Raw genomic sequence first — 17789 nt, 5'->3', positions numbered from 1 at the left:
TGGGTTCCATGTGCAGGACTGCTATGTTGAGAGTGTTCCACTGTCTGTCCCACAGAAAAGGGCAGCATGACATGGTAGGGAGGTGGTTGCTTTGGATTCAGCCCTGGCTCCATCATATTCTTCTAACATGATCATGGGCAAGTTACATCTCCTCTCTGAATTTCTATGCCCTTGTCTATTAACAATAGCTTGCAAAATTTTGGAATTACTTCATGTAAAGCATTTAGCATGTGGTTAGATAAGCAAACTAGAGATATTGTTATACAATATTTAGACCTAAGTTTATTTCTAGGAAGAATAAATACCATCTTCTTGGCCATACTATCTTTTTTGATGGTGTCCGAAAGGAGATCATTTTTCCTCTGCAGCATACCACCCTGTTGAACACTTTTGGAAAGTCAGAAATGCAGTGTCAATTTTTCAGTGGCCCTGGACACAGAGCTGCAATTCAAGGAGATCATAAGGGAGCCTAGGAAGTGATTCCAGGGAGTGTGCAGTGAGAAAGATGTGAAGGCTTCACATAAGCACCAGGAGGGCAGGGATTTTAGGGCTGTGTCTCTGGTATTTAGAATAGAAATGTATAACAGGCACTTGGTTAATGTTTGTTGAACAAAAGAGTGACTAACTTGCTGCTTTTTTTGGACAGCGTCTAAGGGAGATCAGCCCTCCATGCATGGTTTTCATACAAGATTTATCGTTTCAGGCATCCTTAGGGCCAGCCCAGTCCTCCCCACTGTACATCTAACAGGACTGACTCTGCTGGGAGATGGATCCCTCTGTCTGGTTGCTCTTTGTCTTACTCATCCCTCAAGACCATCTCTAGGAAATCCTCCCCAACTTTTCAGAGTTTTTTCTTCCTACTGGACAACCCACAACCTAGTAATTGCAGCAGTACCATTATTTGATCATAAGCTTATGACTTACTTATATTTGTATCCATCACCTCCCCCTCACTCTGAAGTGCTGGTCCTTGAAAATGTTTGCTGAAAATGCTTGCTTTTTGTAAATGAAAGGCTTCCTTATCATGTAATACAGCCAAGCGTAAGTCATTTTTGCTCCATTGCCAGTTCGCATGACCCTTTTTGCTGCATCCCTGCACTAAGTGGTGGTATAATGGGATGGAGCTGTAAATTGGAATAATGGAAGCTAGGCTCCAGCATCAGCTGTGACTGATTCTAGCTGGGTATCTTAGTAAAAGATTTGCTTCTTACTCTGAACTTGACCCTTGGGCTCATTGAGAAGCTCTTGGAAGGTCTAGCCCAGCATCATCCAGGAGAATGGCACAGTAGTAGAAATGTTCTGTACTTGCACTATCCCCTGAGGGACCCCCCCAGCTGCTTATTCCTGCTGAACACTTGAAATGTAGCTAGTACGACTGAGTCCGTTTTTACATTTCATTTCATTTTAATTATTAAATAGCCATTCCTGTTCATTGTAACTCACACATAAAGCATTGTGGACACTATTCCATTTCTGGAAGCTCTTTTATTCAGTTTATGTCCTCAGGATGTTCTCTTGGGAGAAGCAGCACAGAGTAGAGACCAATAGTGCAGGATTCTTGAGCCCAGTGCCAGCTCCGTCTCTTGCTACCTGGGTGACAGTGGACTAGTTAGAAGCTTCTAGAAGGCAGAGATCAAACTTAACCAATAAAGTTGGGACCACATGGGAATGCTCTGTGTGATGCTGCAGAAGTCCAGTGTTGGGAGAGTTGAGCCTTGGAATGAAAGAAGGCTTTGCCGAGCAGATAGCTTTAGGGTAGTATCAGTACTTTGATATGTGTCTGAGAACTGGCCAGGAGGGGGATGAGCACCAGAAGACTTAGGCAGGGACCTGATCTCCTAAATCATGATGTTAAAGAGGTTGCTCCATTACAGTGCAGAGGACAGGTGGACAGAAGAAAGGCCAGAGGAAGCAAGTTCAAGTGGCAGGCTATCAAATAACCTAATGCCTGCCAGGTGTTGTTAAGACTGTTTTACATGGAGCTTATTTAATCCTCAAAGCAGAAGCACACTGTTCATTGTTACGGAGATGAGGATCCTGCCACCCTGAGAGGCTAATGCCGTCATGTGGTTAGAGACGGAGCAGAGATAGGAGTCAGGCCTCTCGGCTCTAGAATCCTGCACACAGTGGTCTCTAGGCTGTGCCACCTCTCATGGTTAATATGCCAGAAGGAGAAGTTCCAGAACTGTTTTGTCTTATCTGCCAGAACCCAGAAGAAAAGCAGGGGCCAAGTGTACTTTTCGCATTTTGGATTTGAGACACTACAAGATCATCCTGGCTGGTGGCTGTGGGCATTAAGAAACCCAAAACCACAGCTCAGGAATGAGTGCAGAGTGAGGTGACATTGCCCAGGGCTCAGAGACCCATAGGTCAAGCCCTGGGGTCCCCATAGTCAAATGAAGCAGAGGAGTCAGCTTCCAGCAGGAACCAGATGGGATAGGAAGAAGGAAAGGTGGTGAGAATCTTTTTACCCTCGATGTGCTTTTAGTAGTTAATGTATTGATATCAATCCTCATTGTAAAGTTAGACCCTCTTAACTAAAAGTTTTAAGAGTAATGTAGATTTTGTCTGTGGGTTTTGGTCACATTTGCCTGCTGGGACCTGAGTAGTTCTGCATGCTCTTGGAGGACCTCAAGGTGAATGCCTGTCTCTGCCCTCTGTGTGTCCTGCAGGTTGGCAGTCGTCGGGTGATACAGTACGGCGCAGCCCTCATGCTCGCATTGGGCATGATCGGAAAGTTCAGTGCCCTCTTCGCCTCCCTTCCAGATCCTGTGCTTGGTGCCCTCTTCTGTACTCTCTTTGGTAAAATTCCATTTCTTTGTTAGTTGGCTTTCTTCTCAAGCTCCTTTTCTTTCTTCACATTGCTAAGGAATTCCTTCAGTGAGACTGAAGGTAATGATAAATTTCTATTTTAAAATACAAAAGGATATACCTTATAAACATATATAAACATAGAAATGCATATCTCTTTCTGAGTTGAATTGATATTAACGGTAGAATAACTGAGCTAAGAAAAATCAGATTAAATTTTAGTCTCTAGTTGCCATTTTTTTAAGATTCTTATCATGCTTTATTGAAAGCATGCTGCCTTGAATATCCTCTGCGGATATCTTTGGATATCACATATTTTAATGTGGTATAGAAGCTGTTTCTTTTCTTGTATCTGAATTATTCCATTACGGATTTAGTTGCAGATAAGACCTTCAAGAGCAATGTTCTTTTCTTTTTTCTTTCGTTTGTCCGTACTGTACAGCATGTGGGATCTCCCATGCAAGTACTAACCAGGCCCAACCCTGCTTAGTTTCTGAGATCAGATGAAATGGGGCATGTTCAGGATGGTATGGCCATAGACAACCGTGTGGGATCTTAGTTCCCAGTTCTCTGACCAGGAATCGAACCCACACCCCCTGCATTGTAAGCACAGTCTTAACTACTGGACCACCAAGGAAGTCCCTAGTTGCCATTTCTAATTGATTTAAGCTCAGATATCTTCTCCCTGTGGGCCATTTAAAACTGTCAGTTTTTACAGAAAGGGAGTCAATTTTATCTCTGTGCCATTCATGTTAGTAATCAGGGACCTGATATTCAAGCCCATATCCTAATGTAATTGAAATGTTTGAGTTGAGTTTTTAAGGGGAACCATTGTCTTTAGTTTTCTGCCTGGTCTAAAGAAAGTGTAATGTTTATGCCCCTGAATAAACCCAGATAGTGCCTGGATCAAGTGATCACATTCTGGTTCCATCCTGATACTACACAGGTCTCCCAACTTGTTTCTGATGGGACAGAGAAAGGCCATTGTAGGGAGTCTGCCCTGGACAGCGTACTTGTCATCCATGCCATAGGTGAGATAATGGATCTTGTGGTCTGATGTTTTCTCTCTAGGAATGATCACAGCTGTTGGACTCTCTAACTTGCAGTTCATTGATTTAAATTCTTCCCGGAACCTCTTTGTGCTTGGATTTTCAATCTTCTTTGGGCTCGTCCTTCCAAGTTACCTCAGACAGAACCCTCTTGTCACAGGTAGGAGAAACAGGCCTTGAATCTTATGGCAAAACTGGAACCACAACCACCAGTTCATGAAACTTCAGGAATCATTTCAGTGAATGTTCATCTGTGTATTTCATTGTAGTCCCACTTGGCCGAAGTTTCACTTGAATCCCTTTGCACTCCCCACTTGAGTTGGCAAATGCATATAACTGATGTGCATGGCACAGTCTCCCTTCTTCCTTTTTTCTTTTTTCCTTTCCCTGACTTCATCTGTTCTTTTTTTTTTCTTTTTTAAAGCCAAACAAATCAGCACCCTACCCTTTTGGAGAATGCCTCTGTAAAACCTTTTGATTTTTCAGACTAAGGCTATATTAGAATTTCTTGAAACTCAACTTCATATACTTTGCCATACATGTTTTTCTGTTGGAATTACAACTATTTTGAGTTCAAGATCAACCTTCTTAAAAAAATTTTTACTGGAATATAGTTGCTTTACAATATTGCATACATTTCTATCATACAGCAAAGTGAATCATTATACAAGTACACATACCCCCCTGTTTTGTGGATTTCCTTCCCATTTAGGTCACCACAGAGCACTGAGTAGAATTCTTTGTGCTATACAGTAGGCGCTCATTAGTTACCTATTTTATATATAGTAGTGTGTGTATGTTTAATTCCTTTTTAAAAAAGTTCTTTGTGATGTGGACTATTTTTAAAGTCTTTATTGAACTTGGTGACAACATTACTTCTGTTTTATGTTTTGACATTTTGGCCACAAAGCATGTCGGATCTTAGCTCCTTGACCAGGGTTCAAACCTGCAACCCCTGCATTAGAAGACAAAGTCTTAACCACTGGACCACCAGGGAAGTCCCTAATTCCTTTTTATGTTAATACCCAAATGTCATAAAGAATGAGCGAAGGAAGACCATCTTAAGAAACAACTTTTGCTGCTGACATTTTATGCAGAATTGGGGATCATTTTATATATGTGTGTGTGTATTTTTTTTTTTAGCTGATGTTCACATAACATAAAATTAATCATGTTAAAGTGAACAGTTCAGTGGTATTTTAGTACATTTACAATGTTGTATAATCTAATCATCACCTCTCTCTGGCTTCCAAAACATTCTCATCAGCCCAAAATAAAATTTCATACCCATTAAATAGTTAACCCCCATCATTTGCCTTCCTCTCAGTGCCTGGCAACCACCAGTCTGCTTTCTATTTCTATGAATTTACCTATTCTGGATGTTTCATAAATGGAATCCTACATTATGTGACTTTTTATGTCTGGCTTCTTTCACTTGTCAGAATGTTTTCAAGATTTATCCATATATAAGTATTTCATTTATTTTTATGGCTAGATAATATTCCATTGTATGTGGATACCATAATCTGTTTATCCATTTTTCCACTGATGCACATTTGAGTTGTTTCTACTTTTTGACTAGTGTAAATAGTACTGTTATGGACATTGATGTGCAAGTACAGGCAGTTCTCTCTCATGGTAGTTATGTTCTTTAAAATCCCCATGAATATAGAGTTAGCAAACCCTGAACCATTGCTCTTAGGAGAACACAGTCAGTAGCACTAGATCTCATGCCTGAATGACATTCATCTCCCATATTTTCTCTATTAGGCATATCATGGCCATCTTGTAGTGGGGCTTATTTAAATAGCGAGATCACCAATGAAGAAGCACAAAAATGCCCCCCAAAAAATGTGTTATTATACAGATTGCTAAAAGAATATTGTTTACAGTCTGAGAGTTGAAACCAGAAGGCAGAGCATTACCTTGTTTAACCTCAGCTGGGAACACGTGTGTCGGGTGACTCAAAATTTTCACTGCTTTGTCCATGTCCATGAATGACTAAAAGCACCACAAGTATTCATTTTGGGTTTACAAATAAATTTTAGTGTGTAGGCAATTCACAAATAACAGAATCTGCCTGGTGATGAGGACTATTTGAGTACCTGTTTTTAATTCTTTGGGGTATATGCCTAAGAATAGAATTGTTGGGCCGTTCTGTTTAACTTTTTGAGGAATACCTGTTTTCCATAGCAGGTGAGCTGTGGAACATTGCTCACAACATTCCCATCAGGTATGTTGAACACAATGATTTCTCTTTCTCCACATTCTCACCACACTTGTTATTTTTCTGTTGGAGATCATTATATTTTTAAATATAAAAAGTGTGTGAATTTCTATTTTAATGTATCTCATTCATATAATGACATCTTTGCAAATAAATTTGCTCTAAATTAAAAGCAGCTAAGCACTAATTAGTAACCCAGAATTCTGAAGCCCTTCATTTGATTGCTGATCTCATGAATATTTTTGTCATCTTGTTATTCACTTTGTAAGTTTTTCAGCCTTACAGTAGCCATCTTTTATATTGATATATTTTTTTTAATCTGCAAGCAGCACTCCCCCCACACTCCTGAAGGCGTCATAGTTTATTACAGAGTGAACTCCACTCTGTTAGATTTGGGGTGAGGACTGTGCTGGGTCTTGGTTGTGGTGCACAGGCTCTTTCATTGAGCAGACAGGCTTAGTTGCTTTGAAGCATGTGGGGTCTTGGTTCCCTAACCACGGACCGAACCCTCATCCCCTGCATTGGAATTCTTAACCACTGGACCACCAAGGAAGTCCCCTCTGTTAGATTTACTTTCTGTGAATCATTGTTAGAAATTTTGCTTATGGAGGTAACTTGATTATTGTTGAAGGTAGTTTAAGTAATTTATTTACTATTATTGTCATAGCAGTTTAAGGCATTACTGGCAAAAATTTATACATGCACAATAGAAATTTACACTTTCATGCACTGCATTGACTGGCAATTAGGGTCCACCCCAGTGTTCCTTTCTAAGTCAAGGACAAGTCTATTCTGTCTGTGACCTGTTGCTATGTTGTTTTTAGGGATAACAGGAATCGATCAAGTGTTGAATGTTCTTCTCACAACTGCTATGTTTGTAGGAGGCTGTGTGGCTTTTATTTTGGATAACACCATCCCAGGTATGTGGCATATATCAAACATGCTTATTACATATGTGACCTACTTTTTTGCCAAATAAATATGGGAAGCAGGAAGCATGAATCAGTTCAAAGCCATCACTGATTAAACTTTTCTAAAGTGGTTAAGATGATACCTTGAGCTACCTTTCATGAATCACTTTAGTTTTTTTCCTTCTTGCTGAATTATTTCTAGGAGAAAACAGGTGAATTCTTTGTATATGGTGATATGGCAGCAGGATGCCTTAAGCATGCTCCAGCTACCTGCCCTCCTGCTCAGCCTTGCCTGGAGCCCTGCAGTTTGGCTTTCATTGACCTGTTCACATACTTCTGAGCCAGCTGCTACCAGCAGACAGCACTCCTCCTCCTCCTATGCCAAGTGCTGGGTGACAGACTTAAGATGCAATGCAGGGCCTGCCTTGTGGCTTCCTAGCGAAGGCTACTTTATATTGTAAAATGCCGCCATGGACAGACTGGTGGATTCATCCTGTCAAAGAAGGGTGATGTTAATTTTTGAGCTTAAAGGTTCTGTTGAGATTTTGCCCTTGATCTACCTCCAAAAGCCTCAATCAAGAAGAGGTCACTGGGGAAATGAGAGATGAACACATCAGGCAGAAGGAATCACACACATGAGTAGGTGGAAGGTGTTAGATTTGTGGGAGGTCAGTAATATCCTCTTTCTTTCTTAAGTCAGCACTTAATAGAGAGAGAGACAAAGGAGTCAGGCAGATGGAAATGGTGAGTTTCATTACTGAAATGCCCATGTGAGGGCATAGCTTATACGTGTGAAAATAATGAGAAGTTCTTAAGCCCTGCACCATAGGATAGACCTCATCACCCAGGCTCAGGCAGAGAAATATACTGTTAGGGCTCCCACGGAGCTAAAAGCAGGTACCAGTGCTATCTGCACTGTAAAGACTTTTGAAAAGGAATCCAGGAGTGCTGAACCATGAAAATCCAGGTCTTTCTTGCTGACTCATCTGTCAGGGTGCAGAATTGCCAGGAGTGTTACACCAGTGGAAGTTCATCCTCATAGGACCACAAGTGGGGAATTTGTGACAAATGCACCCCACCCCCTAGTAAAATGGAGCAAAGCAATACAAAAAGTGGTTTGTCTAGATAAAGAAAGCTGAGTGCCAAAGAATTGATGCTTTTGAACTCTGGTGTTGGAGAAGACTCTTGAGAGTCCCTTGGACATCAAGGAGATCCAACCAGTCCATCCTAAAGGGAATCAGTCCTGAATGTTCATTGGATGGACTGATACTGAAGCTGAAACTCCAATACTTTGGCCACCTGATGTGAAGAACTGACTCATTTGAAAAGACCCTGATGCTGGGAAAGATTGAAGGTGGGAGAAGGGGATGACAGGATAAGATGGTTGGATGACATCACTGACTCAATGGACATGAGTTTGAGTCATCTCCAGGAGTTGGTGATGGACAGGGAGGCCTGGCATGCTGCAGTCCATGGGGTTTCAAAGAGTTGGACACGACTGAGCAACTGAACTGAACTGATGTCTAGATGAGGGGGTGGTGGGTGTGCAGTGACCGAGTAGTGAAGTCATTGTGAGATGTACTAAGGATTCTGAACCTATTTTGCAAGATCAGATCTGTGTTTTAGAAATATTTGTTTTGAGTGGTTAGTGATTCTTAGATTTCTGGCTTGAGCATCAACTACTTCCTCAAGTGCTCTTTTCTGCCATCCTATTCCATTCAATCTACGGGACAACAGAAGCAGAGAATGTCAGTTCTTGGTAGAACTGTTCAACTAAACATTCCATTGTTCTGTTTTTGTTTTGCTGTGTGTGTTCCACAGGTACTCCAGAGGAAAGAGGAATCAGAAAATGGAAGAAGGGCGTGGGCAAAGGGAGCAAGTCTCTCGATGGCATGGAATCCTATGATTTACCATTTGGCATGAACATTATTAAAAAATACAGATGTTTCAGCTACTTACCCATCAGCCCAACCTTTGCAGGCTACACATGGAAAGGCCTCGGGAAGAGCGCTAGTAGCCGGAGTTCAGATGAAGACTCGCAGGCCACAGTATAGCCGTAGCTCATCCTGTGGCCTGGCCACAGTGAGGCATGAACCTGTAGTTCCTTGCTGCGTAACAGGAAGTAACATATATGTTTGTAGATCTGCATTTACATTCTCCACCCCAGAGCTAAGACAGATTACAGGTAGCTTTTTCTTGTGGGTGTGATCATGTCTGATACGATGTCTCACCTATCTTTTTATTTAAGCCCTTGAGAACATCTGTTGATGGTCATGGTCACTGAATTTGAAGTTCCTGCTCTCCTGTGGGAGTGGATGCTTGAAGTCTGCAGTGACTTCTTGTTTTCAGTCCCCTTCTAACACCCTGTGCTAGCTTACTTACAGGCCACCTCCAGGGTTCAGGGGCTTTCTGTCCTTGAAAGCACCAGGACCTGCACTTACAGAGACCTCCTCTGGTCAGGGGGTACCAGTATCCTTGCATTGTCACAACTGACTGGTCAAGTGTGATTTCATGATGCCTGATGCTGTGTATAGGTGGCTGCTGGCCAGTTGAAAACAATGAGATGCTTTACACTGTGCCCAAATCTGTGCATGGGTAAAGTCTGTACAGATAGAATGGAAATTGGGGGATTGGACAGGAAGGGAAAGTACCTTGAAATCAGTATCTGATTCTCAATTACGCTTTCTTGGTGCCACCCTGGCCCAAGCTAGGCCAACCCATCTCTTATTGGTCTCCTTTTTACTAGTAGCTGAGACACTCTATTTGGTATTTATCACTCCTGGCTGGTGTGATGGGTATAGAGTGCCACACAAAGGCACCAAGCAGATGTTTATGAGGATCTTGGCTCTGCTGACATGTGGATGTCAGTTATTGTTGTGTGTATTTGTAATTACAAGATTCTATTCCTATTTAATGTTACTGATTATGGATTTTTTTAAATCAGTGTTTTTCCACGTGACCCTCTTACCTAAAATCCCTATTACTTGTCCCTTATCTCCTATCCCCCATTAAGAAAGGAACCAGCATTTGTTAAAGCTGTGGACACCAACAGGGACGTTTGTTGTCATGGCTCTAGAAGGCCAGTAACCATTATTGTGGTTGTGTTTTGTATTGCTTGATACCATGAAAGTGTAAATACATAATGCTTAATCTGTTCATCAAACTGACTGCTGGACCAGAGCCCAGAAACCATGAGTTAAGTTAAACATTGATTTGTTTTCTGAAGAAGGGAAGCCAGGGCAGGTGACAAAACAGCTGCCGTACTGAATGGTTCTGCATCCTGGTAAATTAATCATTGCAGTTAAGTTGCCATTCACATCTGGCAATTAAGGCTTAAGGAGACTTTCTGTGGGTTGTCATGTTGAATGTCTGCTGGATTTTTATTTTCCAGAGGGGAAGACTAGATCCCCTGACCAAATGCTTCCTTTCTTGTTGAAGGGATAAGAAAAGCAGCTAGCAGTCCCCCTCTGTTAAATTCTTATTAATAACATTATTTCTGACAAAAATGACTTATTGAATTTGGTTTGAAATTTTCAATCAAAGGAAAAGTCTGAGTGACCTTGTTTCATGAGATAGTGCTTCTTAAGTGTTTATTTACCTGATTGTTTACAGGCAGTGGGCACATGGCTCTTAGCAGCCTTGAATCCACATGGTGAATTTCTGGCCCCCACAACTGGCCTCCTTGACTCCTGTAAAGTTTGGGGCTTTAAGGCCTGTTCTGGCAAGAACACTCCAGAGCTACTGCATTGTTTTGCCAAAACCTTATTGCAAATTAAGTAAAGAAAGACTCTAAATTTAAATTTGTATGGGTTTTTTTTGGGGGGGGGGCATATTTAGAAGCACACTGGTTAATGATTTTCATCCTGTTGACTTGGTAAGCCCTGAAGACTGACAGCCCTAGTTGTCACCTTAATTGCCTAGTTTATTCTTTACATTTTGCTTAGCATCTCCAATTTCTCTCCTCTGAACAGTGGGGAAAACTGTTAAACATCCCAGAGATTTGCAGCATTCTTGGTCTCTAGATGAGCAGAATGACCAAATACCCAAATGAAAGCCTCTGAACCATTGGTAATTCAGGAACAAGTTCCCTTCAGCTTAATTTGACCCAGGCATCTTCTCTCCCAATGGGTAACACTCAGGATGTGTGCAAGTCTTCAAAATGTGCAAAGAAGCCCTGTGCCCATACCTCCTATTGGAAAAAGAGGGTTTTCCCCCTTCTCGTTCCATTGGGACCAACTTAGATTCTCTGTCCATGAGGGGGAAGGCACAGGAGGTTAGGAAGTGTCCTCTTGCTTGCAGATACACTGAAGAATGAGTCTGTAGTTGAAAAAAAACTATATTCATCTGTTTCTTGGTTTGAGCACATACCTGAAGAGGAGGTTTTGGGGGATACTGTGCCTGTGCACCTGCTGTGTGCATTACTGGGGCCACATACACCCCGTGCTTTGGCCAGTTGGCCGTTGTAGGATGTTTTGAATGTGAATGTCCTTGGACAGAGCATTCATTCTCCAATTCCCACTTGAACACCTACCCCCCCCGTTTTCACATTTATATTGATGATCATGATGTGGAAAGTAGAAACTTACAAATAGGACAAAAGACACTACAGTATCACTGGTGGGGGGGCAAGGGAGAACCCACACTGGTTTTGATAAAATATCTAACATGGATCATAGAAAAACGGGAAATGGCTCCAGTCTTCGTAGGCAATTGTCATTCTTATTCTCACTAGCGAATTTCACATAGATTTACTGATACAGAATCTTTCTTAAGCGGGCTTCAGTGTTAGATTGTAGTAAGTTTCTTGTGATTGATCAAGGCAAGGGTCCTGATGGTTTCCCGTTTTCATGGTAACAAATTCATACACAGGATTTGCTTCATACTGTAGAATACTGACTTTCATGATGATAACCTGGTTTATGCATGAATATTGCAGTATTTCCATATAGTAAAATAATATTTCTACCCAGGATAATAGTCACAGTTTTCCAGGGAGGGAATGATAATTTTCATGACAATGTCATGTGATGATAGAATTTCTCCATTGATGAATCTCTAGTATGTGTTTATACTTTATTTACCCACGCATATATTTTATGACCATGAGCTAAGTTGTTATTTCTTTAACTCATGTCCCTGCTGAAATATTAGTACTGGCAACTTAGACTTGAAGTTGACAACTATAATCTTCCATAATAATCAATGCCACAAGAATGGTCAGGCCAGATAGGAGATGAATAAGGAACTGTGGCAGAAGCCTCATCCCAGAACCTGTCTGGTGCACAGAAAGGCAGCATCCTGCATACTCACCCCCACAGCTTGGGGTGGACACACAGCTGCGGGCAGCATGCCTGGCATGGCTGTTGCTGCCTCCTGGTTTGCTCACCCGGCTGTGCCCCCCTGAATGCCCTGGCAGCCTGAGCTCTCACAGGGCCCACTTCTCCAGCGAGCCACCACTTGGTCTTCGGGAAACACTTGGGGCCTCACATGTTCCTTGTGTTGTGCTGTCCCCTTACAGTTTTGACCCAGAGAATAGGACCTCCTCTGCCCTCCATTCCTCCTGCAGTCACAAGTGGAGTAGTGCAAGATGGTTGCCCATTTTTGCCAGCATTCAGCCTCTGCCCTTGGACCCTTGAAGCATGTTAACGCTGAAGATCCCTTTTCAGCTGCCTCTCACACATTCCTGTCCTCTTAGGCTATTCTTGACCTCCTTGTCCTCACCCTACACTGGTGACATCCAGCCTCCTTAGAATTGCTCTGTGTGTTTCCTGGCACTTAGGACACCCTCCCCAGTGGTGCCATCTTACTGACAGTCAAGTTAAAACCCTTTTTGTTCATTCATAGCAACCTTTGTCATGTTAGCCAATTTCTGACTGTTCTTAAAACAGTAGGGATGCCTATATTTTCCTTAAGTTTTTGTGACTGACTTTGGCTATATACCTTTCTGGGATTTTGTTTGGTTTTTATTTTTATTTTGCATATTGAGGGTATTTGGGGTGGGGTTGTTTTTTATGTCTAATTCTTTTATGGCGTTTTTAAAAAGAATTTTCATATTGTTTTTCTAACATACCTTCATTAAACGTTTAAGTATTTTAATATGTAATATTTGGACCAGATGTTGTGAATAATAGTAGAGATAAAGCTATTTTATTCTGTATTTTTAAAACTGTTGCGTACAAATAAAAGCTCTCCTGGACTCGATTCTGCTGTTCATGTACTTTGCCTGGTCTTTAAGAAACTTGTTGTTAATTAAAAGTCATCACCTGGGGAGGGAAATCAACTAATAAAAATTTCGGTTCAACAGGTTCCGATACATTAAAAACTCAAAGGAGGATAGCAGTTGCTGAAGTATCATTGGCCCCCATGGCTAGAGAACCTTTGTCTCCTTGGGAGAATGCCTAACGGGAAAAGGAGACCTTGGTTGGAGGATGCACTCATGCTGGGCTTTGGGGTGAAATTATGAGTCTCTTAGTAAGTTAGTGGCATCTAGAGGCTGGAGACCTTTTAGGTATTGGTGACCAGAAAGACTGTCGTGTCTACACAGTGAAATCTAAGGTTCCCAGAGTAATCTTGGCCCCTTTAGGGTTGAGGCTGGTACAGGAATTGCTGAGGTGTGGGTGCCAGAAAAAGCTCAAAGCCGAGCTTGAGAGCTGCTCATTCAGTCAGAGGCATGGTTCCCAGCGGAATATGAAGACAAATCCAAAGGTGCTTTTTGGGAGTATTTGTTAATTTAGAGCAGACTTGGAGCTCGTCCACCCCCATCTTTTCTCCAACTGCCTTCAGTCTTTCCTAGCATCGGGGACTTTTTCAATGAGGCAAAAGGAGAAGAGGGTGGCAGAGGAAGAGATGGTTGTATGGCATCACTGGTTCAATGGACATAAACTTGGGCAAATGCCAGGAGATAGTGAAAGACAGGGAGGCCTGGCGTTCTGTAGTCCATGGGTTCTGAAAGAGTCAGACACAGTGACTGAACAACAATAAATCCACATCTTTATCCCTCGTTTGTGTCTGGCCGTTTGAGCCATAGTGAACACCATAGCTACTTCCATAGGAATTCAACCTGCTGCTTCCAGTGTCCGATATCCTGACCTATGAGTCACTGCTAAGGATCCAGTTACAAGATGAACTGTTGCACCTTGCACCACTATATACGTGAGGAAAATACATGTGAGGTATTTCATACCCATGTTCTCACCCCCAGTTGGGACAACAGCACATTTCAGTATTAAAGCCCCACCCCCTACCTCATGGACCTCTCACCTGGTACACCCCCATTCCTCCCCAAGAGAGGCCCACTCCCTGGATTTTGGGTTTACACTTTCCTTGCTTTTCTTCACAATTTTGCTTATATATACATTTCTATGCCACTTAACTGTTTAGTTTTGCATGTTTTCGGACATTTAAAAGGTGTATGTGCTATCACATTTTACTATTGTGAGATTATTTCATGTTGGTTGGTACATAAGCTTCCAGAGAGAATGAGCAAAAATGAAGCCCTGTAGAGCTAGGATCATCCCATGAATGCCAAATTTTCTATCAGCCCTGTTAGTGGAGTTAACATTTTTCAGTTCAGTTCAGTCATGTCCTACTCTGCAACCCCATGGACTGCAGCCTGCCAGGCTTCCCTGTCCATCACCAGCTCCCGGAGCTTGTTCAAACTCATGTCCATCAAGTCAGTGATGCCATCCAACCATCTCATCCTCTAGTCATCCCCTTCTGCCTTCAATCTTTTCCAGCATCAGGGTCTTTTCCAATGAGTCAGTTCTTTGCATCAGGTGTAAAAATATTGGAGTTTGAGCTTCAACATCAGTCCTTCCAAAGAGTATTCAGGACTGATTTCCTTTGGGATTAACTGATTTTATTTCCTTGCAGTCCAAGGGAATCTCAAAGAGTCTTCACTAACACCATAGTTCAAAATCATTACTTCTTCGGCACTCAGCTTTCTTTACAGTTCAACTCTCACATCCATACATGATTACTGGAAAAACCATAGCTTTGACTAGATGGAACTTTGTCAGCAAAGTAATGTCTCTGCTTTTTAATATGCTGTCTAAGTTGGTCATAGCTTTTCTTCCAAGGAGCAAGCGTCTTTTAATTTAATGGCTGCAGTCACCATCTGCAGTGATTTTGGAGCTCCAAAAGATAAAGTCCTAACTGTTTTCCATTGTTTCCCCATCTGTTTGCCATGAAGTGATGGGACTGGATGCTATAATGTTAGTTTTTTAAATGTTGAGTTTTAACCCAACTTTTTCACCCTCCTCTTTTACTTTCATCAAGAGGCTCTTTAGTTCTCTTTCTGCCATAAGGGTGGTGTCATCTGTGTATCTGAGGTTATTGATATTTCTCCTGGCAATCTTGGTTCCAGCTTGTGCTTCATCCAGCCTGGCATTTCGCATGATGTACTCTGTATATAAGTTAAATAAGCAGGGTGACAATATACAGCCTTGACATACTCCTTTCCCAATTTGGAACCAGTCTATAGTTCCATGTCTAACATTGTAACTGTTGCTTCTTGACCTACATATAGATTTCTCAGGGCAGGAAAGGTGGTCTGATATTCCCATCTCTAAGAATTTTCCACAATTTGTTGTGATCCACACAATCAAAGGCTTTGGCATAGTCAGTAAAGCAGAAGTATGTTTTTTCTGAAACTCTTGCTTTTTTGATGATCCAATGGATGTTGGCAATGTGATCTTGCGTTTTTAAGGACTGGAAGATAAAAAAAACACTGAACTTGGAATTTTATGTCTAGCCCCTCAAAAGCCCCCATTTAAATACTTTGGGTGAAGTACTTAAATACAAGGGAAAACAAATCTAGGAAATACTGTAGAAGATAACTGAAGGAAAGGTAAGCAGTAAGGATCTGGGTAAACATGGTGTCTTGGTTCGTTATGATTATGAGAAAATCATAGAGTGGCTCAGAAACAAAAACATTTCTTACAGTTTTGGAGGCTAGAAATTATGGCATGGCAGATTCGGTATCTGGTGAGGTATCTTCTGCTTCCTGGTTCAGAAATAGCCATCTTCTTACTGTGTCTTTACATGGTGGAAAGGGTGAAAGATCGAGCTCTTATGAGGGCACAGCTTCCATTCATGGGGCCTTCAGCCTCATGACCTAGGATCAGTTCAGTCGCTCAGTCGTGTCCGACTCTTGTGACCCCGTGGACTGCAGCACGCCGGGCTTCCCTGTCCATCACCAACTCCCAGAGCTTACTCAAACTCATGTCGATAGAGTTGGTAATGCCATCCAACCATCATTCTCTGTCATCCCCTCTCCTTCTGACCTAACTACCCCTCAAAAGCCCTACCTCTTAGTACCAACACACTGGAGATTAGGTTTCAATATATGAATTTGGGTGGATGCAGTTTAGCACTTGGTTGTTAAAATGTAGTGAAGGCCAAAAAAAAAATGTAGCAAAGGCCAAAGGAAAGAAAAAAAATGCCAATAATTGCTCAAATTATAGTTTCAGGCCATATCAACTTGGTGATGGAAGGAGACAGACTTACATAGATGAGAGAAACAAGCCCAGTGTACCAATAACAATAAATGGACTAAACTTGTCAATTAAAGAGTAGATTGTTAGACCGGGTAGCAGAATAAAATCCTGATCATATACTGTTCGCAACACTGAGTTCATCAGTGTGGCTGTGATTGTTGAAGGCTGCAACAACTTATGTCCAGAAGTTGATAAAGCTATTTGACAGTCATTTTTGTATGTGTTGAATCCAGTACTAAAGTATCTGGCCTGTGGTTTGCATGTCTTTAATTCTAGAAATTTATTTTTTGGTATAACCTATAATGGATTGGGAAAAACAAAAAAACTATCCTTCATCACAGATGTGTCTAGAAGTACTATTTACAGACTGGTTTACAAAGGAGTGTACAAAATTGAAAGTAAAAGCATGGGTGAAAGAATCTCATGGGGCAAATACTAACCATCTATTATATTATGTGCAGACAAAATAAATCCTAAGACAAAAGTTGCTAAGGATAGGGAGGTTCTGGGAGGTCTTTGGTGGTCCAGTGTTAGGACTAGAGCTTTCACTGCCATGGGCCTGGGTTCAATCCCTGGTTGGAGAAATAAGATCCCGCAAGCTGTGTGGTGCCACCGAAAAAAAGGATAGGAAAGTTTGGTTGACAGAGGAGTATTTTAAACATATTCACCTAATCAGATAACCTCAAAATTTATGCAGTATAAATGGATGTAACTAGAGGAAGAAATTGATAAGTCCACCAGCCACTGGGAGAGTCTAGTACTTCTGTTTTGATATGTCAGGCAGACAAAAACTAAGCAAGGTTAAGTGATCAAAGAGCATGTTTAGAATCAGAGAGTACACAATGAGAGAGTAGCCATTCCTCACAAGCACTCAGAGATGTTTCTAAAAGCAGTTTATGTTCTAGGCCCTAAAGCAAGCCTCAATTTTTTTTTTTTCCAAAAATAAATATAGGAAACATGTTCCCTAACTATATACACAATTAGAAGTTAGTAATAAAATAATTAAGAGTTTCTATGTATTTGGATGTATAAAATACTGCTTGATAACTTGTGGGTAGAGAAGAAACCAATAATGGAAAGGTTCTTTAGTGAAGCTTATTTCCTGCATTATTCTGGAATCCTGATGTTGTACTCACACTGCATCTCCTTTGTCTCTCTCAAGTTTCATAGTTTCATTCATACTGTACTATCCTTTCCCATTTTCTCTAAGTTCTGGGACCATGTCCTGTAACAATGATCTAAGTCACTGACAGGATTTTCTGGAATACTCAACGTACCTCTTACTCATGTGCAA

At 41.5% G+C, this 17789-nt stretch overlaps 1 protein-coding gene across 1 annotated transcript in view; it reads left to right on the top strand.

Annotated features, from left to right (window-relative positions):
• Positions 1–13199, top strand: part of SLC23A2 (solute carrier family 23 member 2) — a 139156-nt gene extending 125957 nt beyond the window's left edge. Inside the window, exons 13-16 of the mRNA XM_018057363.1 lie at positions 2673–2802; positions 3883–4020; positions 6912–7007; positions 8820–13199. Of these exons, the coding sequence (XP_017912852.1) occupies positions 2673–2802; positions 3883–4020; positions 6912–7007; positions 8820–9052 (597 nt within the window). The 3' untranslated portion in view covers positions 9053–13199. The remainder of the gene's footprint in view (positions 1–2672; positions 2803–3882; positions 4021–6911; positions 7008–8819) is intronic.

This window comes from Capra hircus, chromosome 13 (assembly GCF_001704415.2).
Source record: "Capra hircus breed San Clemente chromosome 13, ASM170441v1, whole genome shotgun sequence".
In the NCBI taxonomy this organism is placed as follows: domain Eukaryota; kingdom Metazoa; phylum Chordata; class Mammalia; order Artiodactyla; family Bovidae; genus Capra; species Capra hircus.
This window is presented reverse-complemented; position numbering and strand designations above follow the sequence as displayed.